General features: G+C 41.2%; 1 protein-coding gene and 1 long non-coding RNA gene across 7 annotated transcripts in view; one reads left to right on the top strand and one right to left on the bottom strand.

The window, feature by feature from the left end:
- Window positions 1-454: 454 nt before the first annotated feature.
- JAKMIP2 (janus kinase and microtubule interacting protein 2) overlaps window positions 455-23,697 on the bottom strand; it is a 74,354-nt gene continuing 51,111 nt past the window's right edge. For 3 of the 5 annotated variants that reach the window (XM_052816667.1, XM_052816671.1, XM_052816670.1), the window contains 12 exons: window positions 23,406-23,489; window positions 23,041-23,103; window positions 20,771-20,869; window positions 18,024-18,122; window positions 17,634-17,687; window positions 16,712-16,777; window positions 15,787-15,855; window positions 14,632-14,709; window positions 13,547-13,750; window positions 11,846-11,911; window positions 10,173-10,245; window positions 455-4,669 (listed from right to left, as the gene is read on the bottom strand). In XM_052816667.1, coding sequence (XP_052672627.1) covers window positions 10,195-10,245; window positions 11,846-11,911; window positions 13,547-13,750; window positions 14,632-14,709; window positions 15,787-15,855; window positions 16,712-16,777; window positions 17,634-17,687; window positions 18,024-18,122; window positions 20,771-20,869; window positions 23,041-23,103; window positions 23,406-23,489 — 933 coding nt within the window. In that variant the 3' untranslated portion in view covers window positions 455-4,669; window positions 10,173-10,194. The remainder of the gene's footprint in view (window positions 4,670-10,172; window positions 10,246-11,845; window positions 11,912-13,546; window positions 13,751-14,631; window positions 14,710-15,786; window positions 15,856-16,711; window positions 16,778-17,633; window positions 17,688-18,023; window positions 18,123-20,770; window positions 20,870-23,040; window positions 23,104-23,405; window positions 23,490-23,697) is intronic. The other 2 variants (XM_052816668.1, XM_052816669.1) reach the window with 2 other exon arrangements.
- LOC128155114 (uncharacterized) lies at window positions 3,275-13,540 on the top strand. 2 transcript variants are annotated; one of them, XR_008239537.1, is made up of 3 exons: window positions 3,275-3,482; window positions 4,113-4,223; window positions 12,729-13,540. It is a non-coding gene; the product is annotated as an uncharacterized LOC128155114 (long non-coding RNA). The 2 variants fall into 2 exon arrangements; XR_008239536.1 differs by lacking the exon at window positions 12,729-13,540 and adding an exon at window positions 8,349-9,143.

The raw sequence follows: 23,697 nt of genomic DNA, 5'->3' as shown, positions 1-23,697 counted from the left end.
CCGAACTGGGGCAAGAGTCGAATGAGGGTCCCCCCATATACTCTTCTTTCTCCCCTAACTCTAGCAAAAAGAAGGCAGCTGCTTTTTTTTTTTTTTCTGCACAGGCCTAGCAAAAAACCCAATAAATTCCAACTTGGGCCCATGCTGAGAAAGCTGCCTGCCTTCCCCTTATCAACAAAGTACTTCAGGATGTCCACTAAAGCATTTTAATAGATTTACGTTCCAGAGTGTGCTGTGTTATGGCCCAACCTCTCCAGCCATCCTCTCCTTGGGTGGTGGGCACGTCAGAGGGAGAGAACAGGCAAGGAAGGCGTGTCTCTGTTGCTCAGCTTTAACATGATTCCTCCAAACAGATTCCAGACAGACGCCGAATATCTCCATGAATGTAAAGTGAGATTTTTTTTTTTTTAAAAATGCTGCTGTTTTATTTTTTATACAAACTAAAACACCAGAGGTCATTGAATCCTATATTAAATACATAAATTAAAAAATAACCATTCATAAAACTTTACATACAATAAGGATTCTCTTCTACACGTTAATACATATAGTACAGATACATGTCCAGTGTTTATCAAAGGGTCATTCTGCCAAGTCATGTACAATTCTGTTCTGGAATAGACATCAAAAAAATTGGGAACAAAAAGTATATATAAAAACACACAGGTGCTGATGTGAAGGTGGGCAGGGGAAAAGAAAAAACCCTTTGAATCCCCAGCAACTGTGTGGCTGTTCATTGAACCTTGCCCTAGTGAGAAGGAGAGCCTGGCCTATTCAGTCTTCATGGCATGCCATGGAATGGAAAGCTTCGGGGGTTCAGAGGATGTTTCCCACCGAGATGAGGGCAGGGAGTTGGAAAATGAAGCATGTCTACAAAAAAGTCTCCATGGTCCTCCAGGCACATCAACAAGGGAGGATGGAGCTGTGAGCCAGGCTGATAATCCTGCAAGAAGCCCTATTTCCTTGCACAACCCCAACTGCCTAAATTCATCTCACCTAACTCGGCCCCCATCTGAAGTGCTTAAATTGAAAGAATAGTCTTCAAAATCTCCTGACTTGGGTCAGTGGAGAAAAAGCAGCAAGTCAGATTTTGGTCAAGCTGACTTGCACTACGTTATGTGGCTCATCTACTGCTTTGATGGTATGGATAGCCTGGAGTGCTGGTACTCCTGCTATGGCCTAGGATGGAAAGGAGGGGAGGAATCCAGGGCTACATTTGCTGTCCTCAAAGGCTGCAATAAATTGACTTTTATTTTGCTGGTTGGTTTGGGGGGGGGGGGGGGTTGGCTGCAGTGACTAATTTGAGAGAGGATTTTCAATACTTTGCCTCAGTGAATGTCAGGAACAGCAGAAAGCCTGGATAAACAGCTTCAGGACAGAGAAGGGGAGGGAGACCCCAGAAAAACAGATCCAAAAACTAGTTGCCCATGAGATGTAAAACTAAATCATGAGGAGTGTACCAGTTGTGGCAGCTAAAAAAAGTCTAGATTCAGTTCCCCATACCTAGATTGGAAGTATACTTTCATAAACTATAGCAACGATTTACTATATACAATAGGGAATATATATATGTGTATATATGTATATATATGTACATATACATATATAGATACATGTGTATTTATATATACGCACAAACATCAAACTTATTTTGATCTAGCTGACAGCAGAAAGTTTGTATTATGTCAGCAAGTGTGTTTTAGGCATGACTTATGCTGCAAGGGGAGTAAAGCAGCTGTTGTTCAGCTCTCTGCAATCTTTTAAAAGTTTGCAGACCAAGATGAGCTGTGGATTGTCTACCACCCTCCGCCCCACCCTGAGCCTTGGAAATGGAGCACCTGCATGCGTATGTATTCAGTAAGAGTAAGGGAGGGGAAATGAGGCAAAAATGACAAATAAGATGTGCATACCATGGCTCAGGGGGCCTAAATGATGAAGCCTGCCACAAGGTCAGGTATGTTCTGAAACTAGGTATTTCTATCTGTCCGTGAACCTTCCCTATGATTGCCTGAAACAAACATTTCTAGTCCTCTTTTTTTTTTTTTTTTTAACCAAAGCAGAGGCAGAAGTTACTGCACCATCACAGAAAACAGGTGCTGCTCATTCTTTTGCAAGAAGAGCTCAATGTTTTAATAGCTGGCCCTAATGCTAGGGAAAACAGTTTCCAGATGGTATTTACTTGCAGGACACTGCAGCCAAGTGGTATGAAATGAACTGGTGCTGTAACAGGGGAAAAAACAGTGAGAGGAGGAAGAGGGAATAACCAGGGAGGAAACCCCCCTTTTTGTAGCTAACAAGATGTTGTAAAGTTGCTTAGTGATCTACAGATGTCACAGGTGTGGGATGAGACTCTCAAAGGGCCTGACTCCAGAGCTTCAGGACTGAACTGCTAGCAGCACTCCTGGAAAGCACACGTAGGTTTGGGCCAACCTTATCCACAGATTCTTCTGCGGGGGAATAAGAATTTGAACAAAGAGCATGCAACGTACCTGCATTCATTTAACATATCTGCCTACAGACCTGTTTTTTAAAAAATGAACCAACAAACATACAGTTGGTGCAGAATTCAGTAAACCCCTTGACTAAAACAGACTGCTTCAAGAAGATGTGGTCATTCTGTAATTTAAATTAATTTTAAGGAGCAGGAAAAAAAAAAAATCACTTGCTAATAGCTTCTAACCTTTGATGGAAGGCTTAACACAATCTCAGGGCATGCAAGAAATGAGGATGTTAGGAGCCTTTGTGGAGAAATGGAGCCCAGCATTGCAATCCAGTTGGGTGAATGGACATTAATGATTAAAAGCTATTCTGGCCAAAAAACATCTGTGAGGGGCAGGCATCCTTGATACTTGAGGAACTTCATCCCTGCTATGGCTGAGGAACTGCTTTTGACCTGCTGAGTTGCTGTGGCAAGTTACTTAATTGCTTTGTGCCTCAGTTGCTTCATCTGTAAAAATAAACAAGCAAACAAAGGAAAGACTCTTTGTAAAGCACTTTTAAAGCTTCTGATGGGCAGAGTCTGTGTGCGTAAGATGTTGGTACACGAGCCCTGTTTTGAAGGTTTAAGTAATGCACAGGCTGTATTCTGGCCCTTAGTTTTCTATTTTGTAATACAGACATCCATTTCTCCCAGTTAAAATTAAGGCTCCGTTGGGGAAGACACAGCTCAAATAAGGAGCCTTGCCACAGGAACCCGAAGTCTAAACAGGCATGACTCCATTTCCAGGGAGATGAAAACAGAGGCACAGAGAAGTGCATTGTCATGCCCAGCTCATACAGCACGTCGGTGAGAAAAGGGAAGATGGGTGCAGCTCGGCTGCTTTGCCCCCAGCAGGCACAGGACCTTCACAATGTTTGCTGCAGGTGTGGCACTCCTCAGGGTTCTTACTGACTTACTATAGTCTTACTGACTACAGGGGGCATGGACCTGTGATGCCTCAGGGAGGCACCAGGACTGGGTTCCAGGCTTGGTGATTAGAGAGGTAAGTAATGCTTTGAAATGCAAACTACTTCTAGTTATTCTTAAGTGTGGAAAAATCTAAACAGGCTAACAATACTTCTTACTTCTAATAAGGATGTGTTCACACAGCTTTTCCCCATTTTTGGTTTATGTGTCATTGATCAGGAAGCCAGCTAACAAAGTCAGTTTGACAAGCCAAACCAAAACATTTGTTCCAAGCTGGGACAAAACAGTTGGAAGCTGATGCTTTGTGGAACATACCACATGGACAAGGGGGTTGGCTTTTTCCCCCTCTGTCCTCCAACGTATTTCTTTTCTTTCTCAGAAGCTACTCTGTAGGTCCAATCCAGTGATCCTCAGTGTATTATTCAAATAGTAAAACCAAGTATAGTCATTATTATCTCAATGGCAGTCTTTAAAGAGTATGAAAAGTATCTGACAATAGACAGGCTGTTCTTCGTGGAGGGAGGGTGAAGAGAGATAAGGCTACAACTGTCAGAAATCCTCCTTATGCCAGACACCCTCTTCTCCCCTTCCTTTGCTGAGTAGGGTGATGCTTTGTTACGATCTGAAGCGCAAAACATGGTGCCCTGTCTTGCCCATCCTGCAATAAACCAGAATGCGTTTTTCCTTTCTTCCCCCCACATTGCAGCTGTCATTTGTTCCTGAGGTTAAAACCAAAGAGGGAGAGGAGGAGTCCCTGCAGTGAGAAAGCCAGACAGTTCAAACTGAATGCTTTGTTGTCAGCATCTCTCCACAGCTTGTAAGTGTTTCTCCTGCTCTGTCCTATTAACTTTTGATCGATTCGTGGGATGACAGTGTCACATTTAAACGATTGCCCTGCACAGCAGGGATAGATTTTTCTGTTGTAACTTTGGTTCCATGCCCAAGACACACTGACTTGATCAGCTGAAAGTGGTTCCTTCCCTTTAAGTTCTTCCTAAGTGATGTAGGTTCACAGTTTATTTTTCTTCCCCTTTTGTAATTTCAACATATAGAATTTCATTAGATGCAGCATATATCATAGCTTGAGACAGGAACTGTCAAGTAACAAATCTTGAGTGATGGCTTTAAAATACAAGGTGGTTGCAGTCTTGGCTACAGGTTGTTCTTTTTTATACTTTTAAAAATAGGTGTAAACAATGTTCTCCTCATCGGTGGGGTGGAAGCATTTGCCTTTATAAAGACTTATCTGTGTGGTCGGGCACTCTAAAGATAAAAGAAAAAAAAGAAGAACATCTGTATCAGATAAGTGAGAAGTTCCTCTACCTACGTATCCCAGCTGACAAGATGCAGTCTATCAATCAGAAAGTTGAAAAGATCTGTTCTTACAGTTATCAGCATTAAACTGTTTCTGTTTGTCCGTATGAAAGGCATTTGTGAAAATTCTGGGTATTTTGCCAAGCCTCTCCATTTAACCCTATGAAGTACAGCCCTCTGGTCCATGAAAGTCCCCATGGGCATCTTCAGATGAATAGTTACGCATCAGTTTCAATAACTCTTGAACCAAAACTGCAGCAATGAGGCAAACACAGACTGCTCTTGTTCCGAGGAAGCCTACCCTACCTATGGAAAAGGATTGCAGTTCCCAGGTTCAAAACCAGGGGAAAAAAGGGCATATTTTGTCTTTGCTCTCTCAGCATTCAAGCCTATGTGGTAAAATTCACTGAGTGCAAAATCCATGTAGGCCAGACTTCCTTATGTGATCACAAATAAGTGAATGTGTATATTCACAAGCACAGAAAAAATGCAGTAGGAAAATCCCACATAAACAGGAATTAGAGAGCTTCTGGTCTGGATACTATAAATTGCTGCCCATGTTTTCATTCATGCTTGTCCTTCCTTATCTGAAAAGTACAGCAGTGACTGCTGTGCTCACTCTGAGAAAGAAACCAGAAAGTATAATCTGCAATTGCATTGTGGTTTGCTCTCATCCAGTTAAAAGGTTGGTAAAGGATAAATGGCAGCAAGGCACAAATGAAACCAAAGACCTTCCATCATCAAATGGCTTCCTAGGTACATTTCAAGGATGCACTGTGCTTTTTGTTTGTTTTATCAAGGATCTGTTTGAAGTCTCTTATGATACGGTTAACAAAGTTAACTTGCACCCAGTGGAAGTAAAGCAATTTTGCAAAGATCCCCCTGATGATAAATATCTCAGTAGTTCTAAGAACCAGAAATCCTGATAGCACACTCCCCATGCCATGCTCACCCTTGCTGAGTTAATTCAAATGTCAAAGTCACCTGGGTAGGCAGGTGGTTTTTAAAGTGAATGGGAAACACATATCAATGTTAGTTATTCTCACTAATTCCATGTATTCCAGCCTCAGAAATATGACCTTGCTAAAATCCCTCTCAGACTTGCCAACACCATTCCCAAATTGCTTCTGTCTCAAGATTTCCCCTCAGGCATTGAAGGGTGAGGATCCCACGGAGGGAAATAGAGGGGGTGAAGACTAAGATCAGGCAGGGGATAAGGAGCTAACAGCTGCTTACCACTGCCTTGTGTTTGAGGAATTGCTACAAGACTTGATGCTTTGCACTTGTAGAGTGACTTGCCTTGGTAAAACACTCTACAGATATCATGCTTGCTGTGATGCTGGGCCTGCTGCAGCTGTCTTTACAGTTCAAGGGAGTTGACAGCAACACAGATCCTCTGAAAAAGCATCGAGTTTATATATCCCCCCCCCACACCTCACCCTTCAAGATTTTTCCATTTTCATAGTCAATGTCCCATTCCCTACATCACTATATCTCCACTGCTATCATGGCTACTTCCTCTGCCATTCAGCTCACAGTAATCCATCTTCTTGTCCCCTACCTGACATTCATAGCCAAATATGCAAAAGCAGGATGGGAAAGGCAAAAGAACCATTCATCTCCTGGGTGGTCCTAGGAGTGGCACAACACACCAGCAGGCTCCCTGGGGCTGTAAACCACATTTCAGCTGTCTCTGATGCTTCTTGTCCTCTCTAATGGGAGTAGAGACATAAGTCATTCGAACTAGACCCTTGTGCACTCCCAGGGCCAGCCTCTATGGAGCAACAGTGAATCCAGCGAGTGAAACTCTTCTCATGTTGGTGCTGTAGTTAGAGCAGCCTTCCTGGGCTCAGTGAAGTTACACCAAAGGGATTTACACCTGCTAAGCCTTAGATGTTGTTTAAAACAAGCAGAAAACCTACTGAAGGAGATTGGACCAGGGAGAGGGTGGGGGTGGAAATGAAGTCTTGACATGATCCCTAAGGGATCTATGTAAAACCCCAGCAATGAAATCGGCCTCAACGCTGCTCTGGTTCTGTTGCAGCTGCGACAGTCCTGCTAGTCCTAAAAGGGGCAGAAAAATGCTTACATTTCATTTGACTATTAGTCCTACTCAATGAATGTGCCAGTGAAGAGCGCATCAAATTAGCAGATAGCTTGTGCTAGATGTCACCCAGCAGCCACATGTAGGTAGAACAATGACTGCAAGTGAATAATAATAAATCTGCTAGAATTTTAGGAGGAATGTAGAGTTCTGACCTTAAACACCTCATTAGCTTTTCTAACCAGCCAATACCTGCCCTCAAATTAGGCCAAAAGGGCATAAGTGTTATCAGCAAATGTGGAGGTTTTGTTGTATTTTTTTGATGGTCCTGATTCTTCTCCTTCTATATATGCGGTTCTCCCTGTCCTGCTTTGAGAAGAGGGAAGGAATGGCTCTTCTGCAAAATTCAGTCTGCCTTTGAATACATTACAGAGTTAATTGTGAGGCTGTTAAAACACATTTTTTCTTAGCGTGCAGAGACTGAAATGTTACAGGGCACTTGAGATATTTTCACAGGCTCCAAGACAAAGAGTTAATCAGCACTGCTGGAATTCCAATGTAACAGAATAATAGGGTTTTTTTTTTCTATTTTGGGAAATGCTTATTTCAAAAGATACAGGTATATACCTGCAATTCCTGAAAAGCCAAGTGACTCATCCATGTTATGTCTCTAATTCTTAGTTCGTCTTCCTTTCTCTTCTGTGCTGGCATACCAAAACCATGCATACAGCCTCAGGAAGTGTACACTGACATTTTTGTCCTGGGACTAGGGATTTCCTACTCTAAGTTCAATTACAGGTGGATTAAATTTTTCATGTGAATCATCTTTTTCTTTTCTAAGGAAAAACATCATATCTATAAACAAAAGTTATTTTTATGCATTTTTGTGGATCTTCTTGGCATTTGCATCTACTACTGAGGAGTTTTTTTAAACTTATGAAAAAAATTCATTTCAAAACTAAAAACAATTTAAAAAATCAGGAAGATGAGTTCTAATATTAATGAAAATTTTATTTTGTATTTCTCAGGATGTATGCTCTACTTCAAAGACTTTACTGGGTGCTCCATCTTAAGAGACAGGATTAGGAAATCTGTTCAGTAGTTTAATGTCATGAATGCATTTTTAATCAAGGTGACCTAAACTGAGCAAGGGATATCTTTTGAGGCACATTTTCAAAGAAATAAGAACCACTTCCCCATTTCCTATTTTGATTCCATCATAGCAGATACCAGCATTAGTAAAACTAGGATGTATAAACTTCTTACTAATTCTGTAGCTGTACCAGAAGAGGCAAATACTCAGTAGAAAACCCATTCCCTACCCATACAGGTGGAAAATATAGGTGCAAACTGTACATACAGAAAATTCTGAACCTCTTATTGCCCCAGTTTTTTCTCATACACTTCACAAGGACTTTATTGTAGCTGTGATAGAAACTGAAAAAAGGACAACAGTATAGGCAAATGGGAAAAACTCATGCAGACAGGTTCTTGCAAATGTCACTATCAGTTCCCTGTGAGTTTTCAAGGTGCCCCTTAAATCCAAGACTTTTTTTTTTTTTTTTTTTTTGACTCTCCCTCTAGGTTGGCTGCTTGTTCTGGACTCATGATTCTGTGGTACAGCAAAAGACAGAGTCATATAAAATTATTTGCTACTACTGTGTACTGTGAATATTTTGGTTTCTTAAAATTAGCCTATATGTAATTTGGCTGTTTTAGAAGACTTCCTGATTTTTTTCCCCACTATGAATAAGCAAGAAACTGTAAAATCAAATTTTCACCAGTCATGGCCATTCAAAACATCTCACAGCTGCTGTGCTGTGTCATGGTTCCCCGAAATCCTGTGGCAGGAGCATTAGTAAGTACGCAGTCATAACTTAATCTGTTTAATGTTCAGTGGATCAAGGCAGTATGTTTTAAATAGCAGCAACTCTATAATGATATTGGCCATTGTTTACAAAAGCTGTTATCACTGATCTGTCTACATTCCTCTGATTCCTTCCTATGGTTCATTCCCTATTCAGCCCAACCTCCATATATATTGCTGCCTCAGCCCATAAAAACATTCATTTTGAGGTCTGGCCAGCCAAAGAGACAGTGGATTCCAGCTGATGTGGCTAATTCTGAGAGCTGTCTCTGCATCAGCATGAAACTGCAAAAGAAATCCTTGATCTAGCTGAAATGAAGCTTCCCTTAGAAGGAAAAGGAAAACCCACCAAACTGGACCCATACCACTTGGTTATAATCAATACCTTGAATTGCACCTGGAAACAAAGGCTGAGCTAATACAAATGGTGGAAGGGCATGACGAAACATCTTTCACACACAACTGTATTCTCAGCTTGCCTCAAGTGCAGGGCAGAAGAATTTACTCATTGACATAGCTCAAGCCAGAGCTAAGACATACAGTGAGAAATTTAATGGCATGGGTCTGTCCCCAAATCAGAAAATTTTGATCTGTCATTAGATGTTCTTGAGTCTTTAACATAACATTATCTAGGCTGTGTTCTACTTCTGTTATCTTGGATCCAAAGAAAGATCCTCCTAGCCCAGCATCCTGGTTCTGAAGGTGGCTAGACACAGAGGGAAAGATGCGAAGGCCATGCACATTATAGTTCCCTGATTTATTTCCCTATCTTCACATTGCTTTATGAGCTCTGAACTTTCAGCTGCTAAGCATGCTGTGGCAAAGACTTCTTTACATCCTGCATCGTTAACTATCAATTTTTGTTTACTTTAAACTTATTACATGATAATTGCTTGTACTGGAGGAGACAGTGAATGATAGCAATCTATCCATCCATCCATTCTATGACAAATTTTCTAGACCTCTCTCATACAGCCTTTTAACAGTGTCTCGCTTTCTGAGCAAGAGAAATCCTTCCATCTCTCTGTCTCCCTCTTCCTGTCTCTCAGCAGTTGATCATTCTTCCTTGCCCTCCTCTGTATCTCTCCTATTTCTGGGCACTAAGCTCTACCTGTTATAACCTCCTGATCTATTTCCTGAGTGTCAGTTCAGAGCCCATCATAGTGTGTATATGGTTGAGATTTACAACTGTTTTCCTTCTGCATCACTTTGCAACCATCACCATTGAGTTTCACCTGTAATTCTCTTGGCTGTTTGATACTGTGAAATTCTTGTTAGCTTTTATTTTTACAATTCTGAATAGCACAGTATCACCAGCAAGCTTTGACAATTCACTTACAAGTACATTGGATGGTGTTGGTCTGACTGCAACTCCCTGTGGCAACTCACTAGTGTGATGACCCTTTGCTGTGAACTATTCCAAACTAACAACGACCTGCTGAATTCTCTGACTCCAGACATACACAAGAACACACAAGGATGTGATCCTCAGCTCTGTGCAAGAAGTGCTAGCTTTGAGGAAAGAAATAAAATAGTCTTACCTTTCCAAGAGGCACATTGACATCAAGGCCAAAGAATAAAGGCAAGAGAGAAGAACAAGAATAGAAATAGAAACTGCAGAAGAAAAAGAAGATTGCATAAAAACTAAAGGTCATGGCATTGTAAGCATCAGGATTATTTTTGCGCTCTGTAGGACAATTAGAATAACTCTGCGCATTCAGAAAACACTGTATTTCCCTAGTTATTTCTGTAAGTACCATACTACCTGCTAGGCTTAGAAAACAGATCTCATTAATTTTGGTGATGAATTACAATCGGCACCATATTGAAAGCCTGAGGTATAACTGTCACTATGAACCACCACGGGTTGACTGAAGTCACAAAGCTGGATATCAAAACCAGCATGGGTAATACTTTTAAGTGCGTTAAAAAACAGTGCCTGCAATCCATGCTGGAAATAGCCTGGAAATATATATACACACACACACTCTCATAATATCAAACCCTAACCATTAAATGTTTAAGAATCTATTTTTGGATGTCTCATTTGAATCATGAATGTGTTGTCTTTGTTGTTGTCATTCACATCTAAGAGATGAGAATTTTTGTGAGTCAAAAGCTCTTTTGAAAATTGACACTAAGAAGTCTCCTATTCAAGGTCTTCATTTGACCACAGCATAAGTTTTGCTTTGTTGTTTTTTTTATTTTCACCACAGATTATCATCTGTTATTTTTCCAAGTTATATATATTAGAAAGAAAGACACTGAGTCCTTGTAGCACAAAACTATTGAAAGAAAAGTGGAAAGAATTATGTGTATCAAGTTTTGCATTATGCCCACTTGTTTCACTTTAGGAACATATGTACAAACTGAAAGGGCTCATTAGCACTACTGTCACTGTACTAATATAGCCATTATTTCATGTTATAGTTTACACATGGACATTGATATTTACGAATGTAAGTACACTGGCAAGGCTACCACTGGAGATGCATCTTACACCAGTCTGGCACTTCTAGAAAAGACATTATTGGTAGCAGTACACTGTGCCCATGCTATGATCTTTTTTCAACTATCCTATCTAACCTAGGTACAAGTAGCAAAACTCGATGTGACAGTTGGCCTTATTCACCAAAAAAATGCAGTGCATATTTTTAGAGAGAGAGAGAGAGAGTGTGTATATATATATATAGTATATATAAAGAATGTGCATGTATAGTTCTTTGACAGTTCAGTTTAAGGGCAAGATTCTGGCACCGTATTTATACTGCATAGTCAATTACAAGCTTCAATAAAGACGATAGCATGAGAACCTGAGTTCCCTAGTCCTGCCAGATAAGGACAATCTTCAAATCTTCACTCAGTTTCATTCAGTCCTTCCTGCTTGCTAGCCTCACCTTGCCTTTAGTGGAAGTATGGCCTGTCTACCAACACAGCATTTAACAGTCAAGTAAAGGCTTCTTCATTTGGTACAGTATCATCTACCATAATTAAAAGTGTTTGGCATTTATTTCCTAAAATGAAATGTTGTGGAGGAGACTCTTAAGATTAAAGTCTGTATATACTGAAACACAAATTGAAAAGAAAGCATAGTAGACCACCAACAACAGGTCCACCTGATTCAGCTAAACAAAAAGGTCACGTAGTTCAAGACAACTAGGTCGTTACTTTCAAAAAAGTTGATCGGGTGCTTCAGAAGCATAACAGAACCAACCTTTTCCTCCAGATCCTTAATTTGTCTCTTTTGGATGTCAGTTTTATCTTCTAAATCTCGGATCCTCTGGAAATCAGAAAAGAAAGCATCTAGACTAAATTCTCAGTAAATTTGCTCCGCTGAACAAGTAATTTAATGTTCCAAGTGCCAAAAGCCTACAAATTAACAAATCCGTTTCTTTGGCAGGGATAGTCTTGTGTAATACCATGACTCCATCCACTAACCTGGCCTAACCCCAACTTTACCATGTGTACAACTGCTCAAAATATGCTACTGCATATATCTGACTGTATCGTCAAATGCTGGACATTAATATCAATAGTGGATCTGTTCCATATTATCTATTTTATATTAATCCTGTGTTAAATAGATGGTAGGTGTAAGATCATGGTTATACTCTTAAGAATTTTATCATGATTCATTAAGATTTCTCACAGTTTGATGTGTTGAAAGAGGATTAAAGTGTTATTATTAGATCTGAAATGATAAATGTATACAATACTATGGAAACATTGATTTTGTAGTGAGCGGGATATATGTAACTTATAGACAAGGTGTATTTTTTTTTAGCAGAGCTAGGTACTTCTAGGAAAATTACATAACATGAGGTAAACTTTTGGCCCCTTGGGAAGAGAGATCCCACAGAACGGGTAACAGAAAATGAGGCCTTGAATCTCGGTATCTTTCCTCTATTTAGTCAGGGCATAAGACAGCTGGCTAGCAAACAGCAGAGATCCAGCAAGGCAAACCAGGAGACACCTGGAGGCCCTGGCAGCTGGAGAGCAGACAGTGCCCCTGTGACCATCTTCCTAATTGTCTGGAGATGAGACAACTAGCTTATGGCAGCTTTCAAACACTGTCTCTTCCTTTCCTTGCCTCTCAGCCTTTCCCAAGCCCATCTGCAACTGAGGCTGGCTAAGAGTTGTTCAAAGAAGCCAGAATGGCTGTGGCAGTGTTAATCAGGGCAGCGGTCATGGCTGAAATCAAGCAGCTCCTCACGCTGCAAAGGCCTGGTAAGAAGAAATAAGGGTGGACCAGTCTCAAGTCTCTAACTCGGGATCAAGCAGGACCGTGAAAACTAAGTCTTTCTGTGAACCAGAAACCCCAACCACTGGGCATATGCTTTCTGTCTTTTTCCCATAAACATTTGAGTAAGTTTTGTTTCGTTGTGCAGCTGTCACATTAATCAGCATGCTGCGACTGTTTACCATTTTGCTCTAGGACCTCACAGCTTGCAGAGCAGCAAACGTTGGTCTTCGAATGCAAAATGTAGTACAATATCTCAGCAGTGAAACGTAACAACTGCCCACTTTGGCGGGGGGGACGACAGAGCAGAAGTGTCTGGAAAAACAGCTAGCTCTCCTGTGTAACACCAGCCAGAAGCATTCATGCAGTTCCTCTTGTGTCCAGTCCAATAACTAAGGATGATCATTTTTATTACAAAGCTAGATTCATGCATACAGAATTCTGGATGAAAACTTTTGTTTGGAATTTTAAGACTCAAAACATGCCAAAACAATCCTCCACAAGGTAGTATCACGTGTGTTTGTGCACGCAGTAAAGGCGCAAAGTATGAAACAACTCAAAAAACTAGATGCCAGGCTCCCTCACGACCTGGAGCTTGCCTACAATTGACCTCAGCTTATGTTCTTATACAGCAAAGCTGAGTAGATATGGATGTGCATGGCTCCTTCTTCTTACCTGATGAGCCTGCTGGAGCAGCTCCATCCTCTCCTGAAGAATCTGGCAATCATATTCTCTGCTTTTCCTCAGCATCTGACGTCTTAGCTTTTCTACTGCTGTCCTTAGCTCTTCCTGCTGTTTTTCAGTGAGTAGTTCCCCAAACTTTATCACCGTTTCTTGCTGCAAAGCATTGTACAAGGTGGCTTCAAGTTCCTGGATCCTCTGGTTGATGCAATACCAAAAGCCAATTAGAGATGAAACATTGTTTAAAACACAGTGGGAGCTGGGGGGTCGGTGGCAGATTCAGGCACCTGCATGAGAGGTGGTCCCTGTGCTCAAGTGTGCAAAAATGTGAAAAACAGAACTCATAAAATGGTTCAGTGTTTTGACAAAAGGATATGAACTTTCATTTTTTAAATATTTTAATCTTAATTTTCACTGAAATCCCTCACTTCAACTTTTTAAGCAGTTACAGACATGATTAGGAGTTGGATAAAATTTTCATACCTATTTTGTAAGTGTAAAGATGAATATTTCACCAATTCTAAAATTTTGACCCATTGTGCTAAAAAACAAGAGAGGAAAGATTGAAGGCCACTGGCAGACTACTTTGCTCTTAATCCTGCTAATCAATGAGCATTCTCATTAACTTGACAAAACAAACATGATGAACTTGCACAGCCAGTTATCAGACCTATGTATCAGAATTTGATATAGCAGCGTTTAGAGCAGGAACTCTTGCTTTTTGTGGCATATTGTCTTCTTGCTATGACATGTGCAAAATGGCCAAGATTCCAGATCTGAGTTCCAGTTGGTTGCACTGACTCCAGTTGGACAAGCCAACATTAATGAGCAGTATCTGCCTTTAACTGACAAAAGAGTTTCAGGCTTCAGGAGATCTGCCTTTTTGTGACATGAAAAACCTAGGTGTCATGTTGAAGCTTTGCAGATTGCATGGTAGTACATTAGAAGAATGGGAAAAAAACAAAGAAATAAAAAAGATACTAAGAAAAAAGCAAAAACCTCTCTTCCTGATCCAACAAGAGTCTGTGTCCTGTGACAATGCTGGCCAATGTGTGATGTAGAATTTCCTTTGTACATACCATGTATGCTTGGTCAAGAGCTTGCTTCCTGTAGTCTAATTCTTCCTCCAAATAACCTTTTATCTTGCAAAATTGCTCCTACAATGAAGGATCATTTGGACAGAAAAATGAATTAGTTACTCAAAGTACTTTGGGAAGTTGTATTAAATCAACTACAGATATCTGACTCAGGCAGGACTAGGAGACTGGTCTTAAACTGGCTCTCCGCAGAGTTATTAATATCTGACTCAGCTAGAAAAGAAGGAAGGGAAAATAGCTGTGGATTGCTTTTGTATGATAATACATCTGATCTACATAGAACTAAATCCATCATCTCTTTGTTGACTTCAGCGATATTGCTTGGCATTTCAGTAGCGTAGTTTAGGGGTTTCTGTGTGATTTTTCTAAAGTTACCTCCTCTGGCATCATGGACAACTACTTTTCTGCTTTCTCTTGTTTTGGAAGAAGTGTGAAAGTGCAATAAACTAAACAGGAACTAAACAGGCATATTCACATTCACATTATTTGCGGGAAGCTGCTGTGCCTTAACTTCTCAGCCTGCCTTAAGCTGTATTGACTCAAGTACCGACACCATAGGAACAAAATGTAAACCACTACAGCTATCCAACTCTTGTAGTTATGCTTGTTCATCTTGTATGTTACTTCCATTAACTAGGATAAGAACAGAGTAAGGTACTAACTTTACTGGTGCTACAGGAACTTCAGTTCAGCTGTGAATGTTTTGCCTTTAGGATGGTATGCGCTTAAAATGTAATGAAACAAAAGAGTGTGATAATTCTTTAGTTTCCCACATAGTGGTATTGAATACAATGTAATACAACAGCTAATGTTTAGACTGTGAATCTTATGAGACAAAGAGTGCGGTTATTTACATCTCTGAAAAACACCGAGCAACTGCTATGGGCCCTACATAGTTATTAATAAACAGTCATCCTCACGGAAAGAGAGGGAAAGTTTTCACTATTTCTGTTTCTGTTATTCTGCTGTTGTACGTGAACCAGACTAGTAAAAATTTTATGAATTCACCAATAATCAGAGAAAGCCTGCATACTTAATTTGCCAAAAGACCCTTTTAGTTATCTTTTGGCACACCAAGTAAATGTGACACACGCAGTGTCTTGCCCCTAAAATGTGTATTAAAGAAAGTTTGCTTACCATATCACCTTCCAGTTCCATCATCTTCTGATGCAAAGCAGCTTCAGCTCCCTCAATCTGCTGGATCCACTGGAGGAAAGACAACGAGAGCTGTAACCTGCCATGTTTTCTAGGCACACGGGCAGTGGCAAATGGGGCATCTACAGAATCTTGTTCGTCTATTTTTAGTAACCTATTGCTAGTTCTGGGTCCATCTTGAGGCTGTTCTCCTGTGACGGGGCAGCCACAATGTCTGTAGGTAGCACTTGACAGAGAAGCAGTAAGAGGACCACCATTACCGCATCACTGGAAGATGGAAAAGCACACTTCCTTGAATGGACAGGGAACCCATTTCATCCCATGGACAAGGGCCCACGATGGGGGTCTAGCATCTCAAAAATAGCTTAGCTGGATAGACAGCAATTCTCTTTGCAGAGGAGGAATTGTTGAGTAGAATCCTTGGAAGCTGTCACGTTGACAAAATTGTGTGCTGCATTTGAGCCACAGAAAGCAATTTTAACCAACCCTCACTTTCTTTTTAATTTCCAAAACAAGGAACTTAAGACACATACTTTCAGTGGCAATTTCGCATACAGATCCCTTTGGAAGCTTTGGAAATCTCAGGAATATATATATATATATATATATAAAAATATATATATATAATCCCATGCTATAACTAATTATGGCTTAAATGTCTGATGGTTTCTCATTCAGTTTACAGTTGCAAGTTTCATTTGACAGTTGTTTTGACTTCACAGCTTGGGCCAGCTGCGTTTAGTATTTTTCCTGCTTTAGCAAGGTGTTTGGGACTGTGCTGGCACAGTTTACTTTACCTGGGGAATCACTTCCTACACTAGAAAGTTTGACAATATTAACAACTACAGAGCAGAAAATTTCCGGTGTTAATGAGGCCTTAGATAACACATGAGAAAAGCAAATTTACCTTTTCTGCCAAGGACAATACAGTGGAAGCCTGAATTATGGCCACTTGTTCTTCATTTCTTAAATTCTGTGAAGAAAAAGAAAGGGAAGAAAAAAATTGGCAGCAATTTCCTGCATGAATAAAGATAGTCCAGGCTACAGACTAAGTCTATAGTTTTCAGGGGATCCCTGTAGTACTGGGTATCCTATTCCCATCAAAACATTCAGAGTCTGTTAACATATTAAAAAGAACACTGCTTTTGCCTTTCTGCATGATATGGACTAACTATATGTTTTCATTCCATTACATCTTATGAGAAATGTAAACTGAGACCCATTTGTCTTCATGCTAGTTTTACAAAGCTGAATTTCCATTAAAGCTTTTGTAAAAATAATGCTCATTTACACCAGCATGTGAATTGACAATCATGATCCTTCATTTTTATTTCTTATACACTTTCTTAAAACATATCTAATGTTGGCCAGAGATAGAGGATGATCTCTTTTACATGCGCGACTAAAGTGGGCAGCAATGCCCACTTAGAAAGGCACAAGGGATTTAATTCTTGCATATTTATGAAACTGTTTGCAGAGGAATCCTAGTCCTGATGAAGATGTGGTTGGCTCAGACTGCCAAACTAATTCACGTGCTTTCCTGAGTGACTGGAGTGCAGTCAGGCCCAGTTCCAAGTATCAGTGGCCTTGGACATTCTTCCCAGTCTGCTAAACCTGATGTTAAAGCTGCTACTTCATTACTAGTTCTCAGACTATTGAAGTCTCACAAATCCTTAACTTACAGACATAAACACTCCTTAAATGAATTGTTCTGATATTACATAATTTAACAAGCATCTTAGAAAATAGTCATGATAATTATAGATTTCACTTACTCTACTGTACAAAGTGCAGCTTGTAAAGGGAAAATATCTCCCACTTTAACTTACCCCATTATCACCTAGGATGTCTAACTGCTTTATGAGGTCTGGGATGCTGACATCCTGCAAAGAGAGAATAAGGTAAAGGCATGACATGCACATTTTATCACGGCTGCGATATTCGTCCCTCCTACAAACCATGTTGAAATCGACCATTTTGTTTCATCCCATGGAAATGCATCACGCACTCATTTCAGTTGCCTTTGAGCCAGGTTTTATCATTATGGTGAAAATTATGAGTCCAATTCAATTGTGTCAGTCATCACACACTCTTACATTAGACTGAGTTTAAATGCTTAAAGTTTAGTGGAGTTATTAGCAGAGGTGAATGTAATGTGTTATATGGGCAGCACCCACCACTCCTGTAGTTAGAAGTGCTGCCTTATAAAACTGACCTACCTTAACCCCTTCCTTCATGCAGTAGATCTGTAGAGCACTCACACCATCTGAGAATGGGTGAATCTGGAGATTAAATGGTGGAGACCGTCTCTCTCTTTCCTGAAAATAAATTGAAAAGATACCAGAGAACATATTAGAATGAAGGAGATGCATACACAACTCATTAAAATACCACAGCTACTGTTTGTATCATGCTTTACAAAGCCAAGCTCTTCAGTTTACAAGTCAAAGAAACCTTTAGACCTAGTCTGAAAAACAGTGTGCCAAGTGGGATAGGATCCTAAACCCAAGCTAATTATTTTACAGGAGATTATTTATTTGATGAATTATGTCAATTCACAAATTGTCTGTGGAAAGGCTGTCACCTGGCTAAGACTCAAGTGATTTGCTTAATGAAGTGTCGAGCAACTATATATTGTTGTAAATACTGCCTTTAGAAACAGGTATTTGACTTAAGACTACTAGGGTACTCAGATTACACATGTGCTCATCCTAGTATGTTGTATGTTCTAATATCTATGGAAAGTAGTAAGTTCCAAAAAGTTGATCAATTTAGCTATCTATACACCTTCATTGCATAGAATCTATAAATATTTGTCCAGTTTTAAAGGATCAAAGACAAAAATAAAAATTTGAAGATGTTATTTCTCATCCCTTTCAGGTATTCAGGCAAGCACATAAGTGAAGATCAAATTTCACTTTCAAATACATTTTTGGTTTATGAACACATAATTCACTTGATCAGTCCAGTTCCATGTCATATGGAGACACAGCTGTCAAGTAAAACTGTGGGAAATTTCTGTAAATAAGGGACAAATCTGTCACGGCACTGATTCATGAGAGCCAGGAAAGGCTCTGTGTTGCCTACAAGCTCTGAATGTCAAATATATAAGGCCTTGGACATCAACTGAAAAGAACAACTGAGAAATAAACCAGCTTATACTGGACCAAAGACCAGGTGGAAGTTTTTGTCAGTTGGTGCTCATAACAAGAACCTGTAACCAGGAGCAGTCTGGGAAGAGGGAGATCGAGGTCTGACCCAGTCCTCTGGCCACCTGCAGAGGCTTCTGGAGCTCCTCCATCAATCTCCAGTGTTGCCTGTGGGGTCTTTCTTACTTAAAACAGGTCATGAGGAGAGCTGCTCAACAGGGAACATGTACAGTGCCTGCAAAAGTGACGGTGCTCACAAATGGGCAGATAGGCTGTTGCTATTCATTGTGCTAGGGCCCACAGCCTCAAGACACAAATTAGGACAACTCCAGGCCAAGCACTACACGCACATAGGCAGGCAGTGTTGGCTTTTCACATGTGCCAGCATTGGCAAGAATGATGATAAAGGCTATAGGAGCAAGACCACATTCACCTGTATGAAATGTCTCTTATCCCCACCACAGTGGCAGGAAACTGAGGTCCAGTGAGATTAAACGTGCCTCAGGAATCAATAGCACAGAAGCTGTTGCAAACCTATATCCAGGGAGCCTGTGTTCTTGGGCACCTTGGCCCTGTACCCTAGCTGTCCTCAGGTACTCACAGCAGGGTGGCAGCACTGGCATCGCCAGCCCCGAGCACAGCCCAGTCCACACCAGCAGCCCTGGGGATCCACAGGCATCTCCCAGCAGAGCCGGAGTGCCCTGCGGGCTGTGGCGGACCTGGCTTCAGCTCCCTCTGCCGCAGGAGCCAATGTGCACATTTCTCCTCTGTAATGAAGAGTGCTCTAATCACCCAGTACAGATTGGTTTGGGTAGGACAGCCCCCCTCTCCTCTCACAGCCAAGTCCCCACAGAGAAAAGAATTCAAGATTTGCTGGGTCAGAACGGACAAGGTACAACCCTTTCACCCCCATAGGTGTGGTACTGGAAGACAACAGCCCTGGGTCTGATACTTTCTCCTACAACTGCTTATGCAATTTCATTGATCATTGCTGAATTAAACTTCAAACAGTTCCAGTCCTTCAAGCACAGGGCTAGAGAGGTGCACTTCTCACAGCAGCACTCTCAATGAAACTTGAACTCTCGTCTCATCACCCTTGCTGGAAGAGGGGAAAAGAACAAAGCCAGTATAATTTACAGATCAGCAGTAAGATTTTCATAGGGGGAAACAGGGCTTTGAAGACCTTGAAGAGGGAACTGTACCTGCGTCTCTGACTTCTTAGAGGAACACTCTACTCTTCAGCTATTAAAGATAAAAGTACGCTCAACATTTCTTTCTCCTCCTGCTCAGGTTCATGAAAAAAAAACCAAAAACAAAAACAAACCACCCTGGATGCCTACTCTCAGGAGGGATCTTAGCTGTGAACCAGGATGCAGCCCTGAGCAAAGTACATGAGGATGGGGTTTAAGCCTTGCTTATTTGATTAATTTAAACGTAATTAATTTCTGTTGATTTCAGTAGACTCTGGGCCAGCAATAAGAACAAAGCATGTTGACAACAGACTGCTCCAAAGTACTAGAAAAACCATATCCGCAGGTGTGGTAACTAAAAGCCATGCTGACATTAATCAGCTAAGCTTATCTATGCACACTGGGCACCTAGCTCAGAGAGAGGTGAACCAGTGAAGTATGGAGCTTACTATTTCCAGGATATTAGAGCTGACATACTTCAGCTCACAATTAAAAATGCTGGGCTTGATTTGTTACTCTGTTATATCACTACAATGCTTGTGTAAACACTTGATTAAAGTTGGTGTCCAGTGCAAGTGCATTAGTTTAATTTGCTACCAACTCTACTATAACAAGTTCATCCATCACCTCCAGCTCAAGGTTACGGAACTCCAGCAGCTCATTCTGGTCTCGGGCATCCTGCAGCTCCTGTTGCAGACGGTTGTTTTCTGCTTCCAGTTTCTCTATCTAAAAGAAATATGTAAATTCAGAATCTGTGCGACTGTTACAAGAAACACTGAATATTTGGTGAGCAGTAGTTGAGGTAGCATAGGCAGTGCAAAATCCTGTCCTGGTTTCAGCTGGGATAGAGTTAACTGTCTTCCTAGTAGCTGGTACAGTGCTATGTTTTGAGTTCAGAGCGAAGAATGTTGATAACACTGATGTTTTCAGTTGTTGCTCAGTAGTGTTTAGACTAATGTCAAGGATTTTTCAGCTTCTCATGCCCAGCCAGCGAGAAAGCTGGAGGGGCACAAGAAGTTGGCACAGGACACAGCCAGGGCAGCTGACCCAAACTGGCCAACATGGTATTCCATACCATGTGACGTCCCATCCAGTACAGAAACGGGGAAGTGGGGGGCAGGGATTCGCCGCTCGGGGGACTGGCTGGGTGTCGGTCGGCGGGTGGTGAGCAATTGCACTGCGTATCATTTGTACATTCCAATCCTTTCATTATTGCTGTTGTCATTTTATTAGTATTATCATTATCATTATTAGTTTCTTCTTTTCTGTTCTATTAAACCGTTTTTATCTCAACGCATGAGTTTTGCTTCTTTTTCCCAATTTTCTCCCCCATCCCACTGCTGGGGGGGGGGGAGTGAGTGAGCGACTGCGTGGTACTTAGTTGTTGGCTGGGGTTAAACCACGACAAATCCAAACTCTAGAGATGATTCACTACTTGCTGTTTTACCTCAGTGAGTCTTTAGTTTACAAGTGAACTTCTGCTTGATCAATTTCCTAAACATCATAAAATGCTTAGGCTGGAGGTTTTCCTAAAAGAATCCAATCCTAGTGAAGATCAGCAGGGAAGTTAACTCTACAGAGGTGTCAGGTTAGCTACTAGATTAGTCTGCATTAGCTATTAAACATACTGCTCTCATGGTAAAGCACTGGAATAGATTGTCTGGGGAGGGATGTGGAGACATTATTGTTGGATGACTCTGGGAACAGGTTAAATAAGCGTCTATCAGGAATGACACAGAAACAGCTGCACCTGCCTTGGAGAAGAGCTTGGGCTAGACCAGAGATTCCCAGTGTGCAGAACATGAAGCACAAATGGCACACAGGGAGAGCTGTCTTTGTGGAGGCAGTTAACTGAGCAGCCATCCCAGCCATGCAAGCACTTGTGTGAACTGCATGGCAAGCATCTCCATACAAGCAGCTCTGCCAATTAGCAGATAGACTTAAATACCACCCATTGCTTGCTTGTTCTGGACAACTCCACCACTAGCTCCTCAGCCTGCTCTCTTCTGCAAGTCTCCAGCCAGTGCCTGGACACGTATTTTGCAGTCAGGTTGTCTCAGTAGTGCCCAGACAAAGACAGCTAGGGAGCATGGTAAGACTCAGGTCAAAGGAGCTCCCATGGGTCAGTTTGTCTGGATGGTAAAGGATGGCACAGAGCCGGAGATTTATTAGGTGTGTTTATGGAAGGGGAGGAACACAGGCTAAAAGACCTCATCTGGGGAGGTGAAAGACAGCAGGAGAGCTGGAGTTATGGCCTCTTGCTGATGGCAGTCATGTGTACGGCCACTGCTGTTACTGTTGGTGATATGCAAGCAATGTTGAGGTCCTTTGTATCCTTATATTCCGTGGTTAAAAATATATATACATACATACAAATATATATACACACACAAACAGGTGCTATTCCTAAATGTACCAAAGGACTGAGCAGTACAAGTTCCACTGGACCTAGGGATAACTTTAAGCCCTTAAAAATATACAGAACACACAGGGACTAGGGAGTATGAATGGGTCCTAGCATCAGAGGGTGACTGGATTTCTACTGCTGTTTCACACATAAAAGCTAAGCTCAAAACATCCTGCCAGTACAGCAGCAGACTTCACTGCAATGCTACTGGAACACAAAGGTCTGCATGTCAGAGCCAGAACGATGAGTAGAGCTTCCAGCTCTCAGGCTGGAGCTTACCAGCAGAGCTGGTGCATCAGCAACTGCCAGCAACAACAGTGCCTACGCAGAGCTGGAGAGGGCTTGTCTTTCCATATGTTATCCTGTCCATATTAATCTATGCTGTTCTATCCTTATACTACACCTATAAGCACCAAACTGCATGTCCAAAAAGTGTATTGTAGGATCCAGATTACCATTCAGAGTGAACACGCAAAAATTGGGAACATACCTTGTCTAAAAGCTCTTGGTTCCTCTTAATGAAAAGCTGTTTGTCTTCCACCCAGTGCGAGTCCTGTTGGATGAAGCAGTACTATTACAGAATAATCAAACTCCATGAAGCTGGGCATGTTTATTGAAAATTGGAGCCACAATATTCAGGCTTTAAAATCCTGCAGGAACGAACTGTCATTTACAGAGTAACAACATATTAGTCTATCAAGTTGTAGCACGGCTTCTGAACTCGCTAGACCTGCCTGTTTACTGAACAGCCACGTTATATCTCATGGAAGTCTATACTGAAATTGTGCTACGTATTTTGTAAGCAGAGCAGGTAAGATCCAAAATAGGAAAAGAAAATACACAAGAAGTGCTTACCTGCCCCTTCTGTGCTAAAGTTTTCTCCAGATCTTCTATTTTGGCTTTATATCTCTGGACTTCAGCTTGGAGCTGCTCCTGAGCCTGTTGAAGTCAAGCACACCGTTAAACAGTAACAAAGACAGCAATGTGACTGGTATTAAAAGGAAACCAAACACAGCAGAGTCTAGGTTTATGCTGTTGCTTCTACTGAGTAAGTAATCGTTACAAAGATTCTGGCTCAGCAATGTTTTGTGCCATTGGCATATAGATGACACAAGGGAACAGAGTGGTAGATCAGCCCTGTCTCCCC

This window comes from Harpia harpyja, chromosome 20, assembly GCF_026419915.1.
Source record: "Harpia harpyja isolate bHarHar1 chromosome 20, bHarHar1 primary haplotype, whole genome shotgun sequence".
NCBI classification, from domain to species: domain Eukaryota; kingdom Metazoa; phylum Chordata; class Aves; order Accipitriformes; family Accipitridae; genus Harpia; species Harpia harpyja.
Note: the sequence above shows the minus strand (reverse complement) of the source record. Positions and strands in the feature narration are given on the sequence as shown.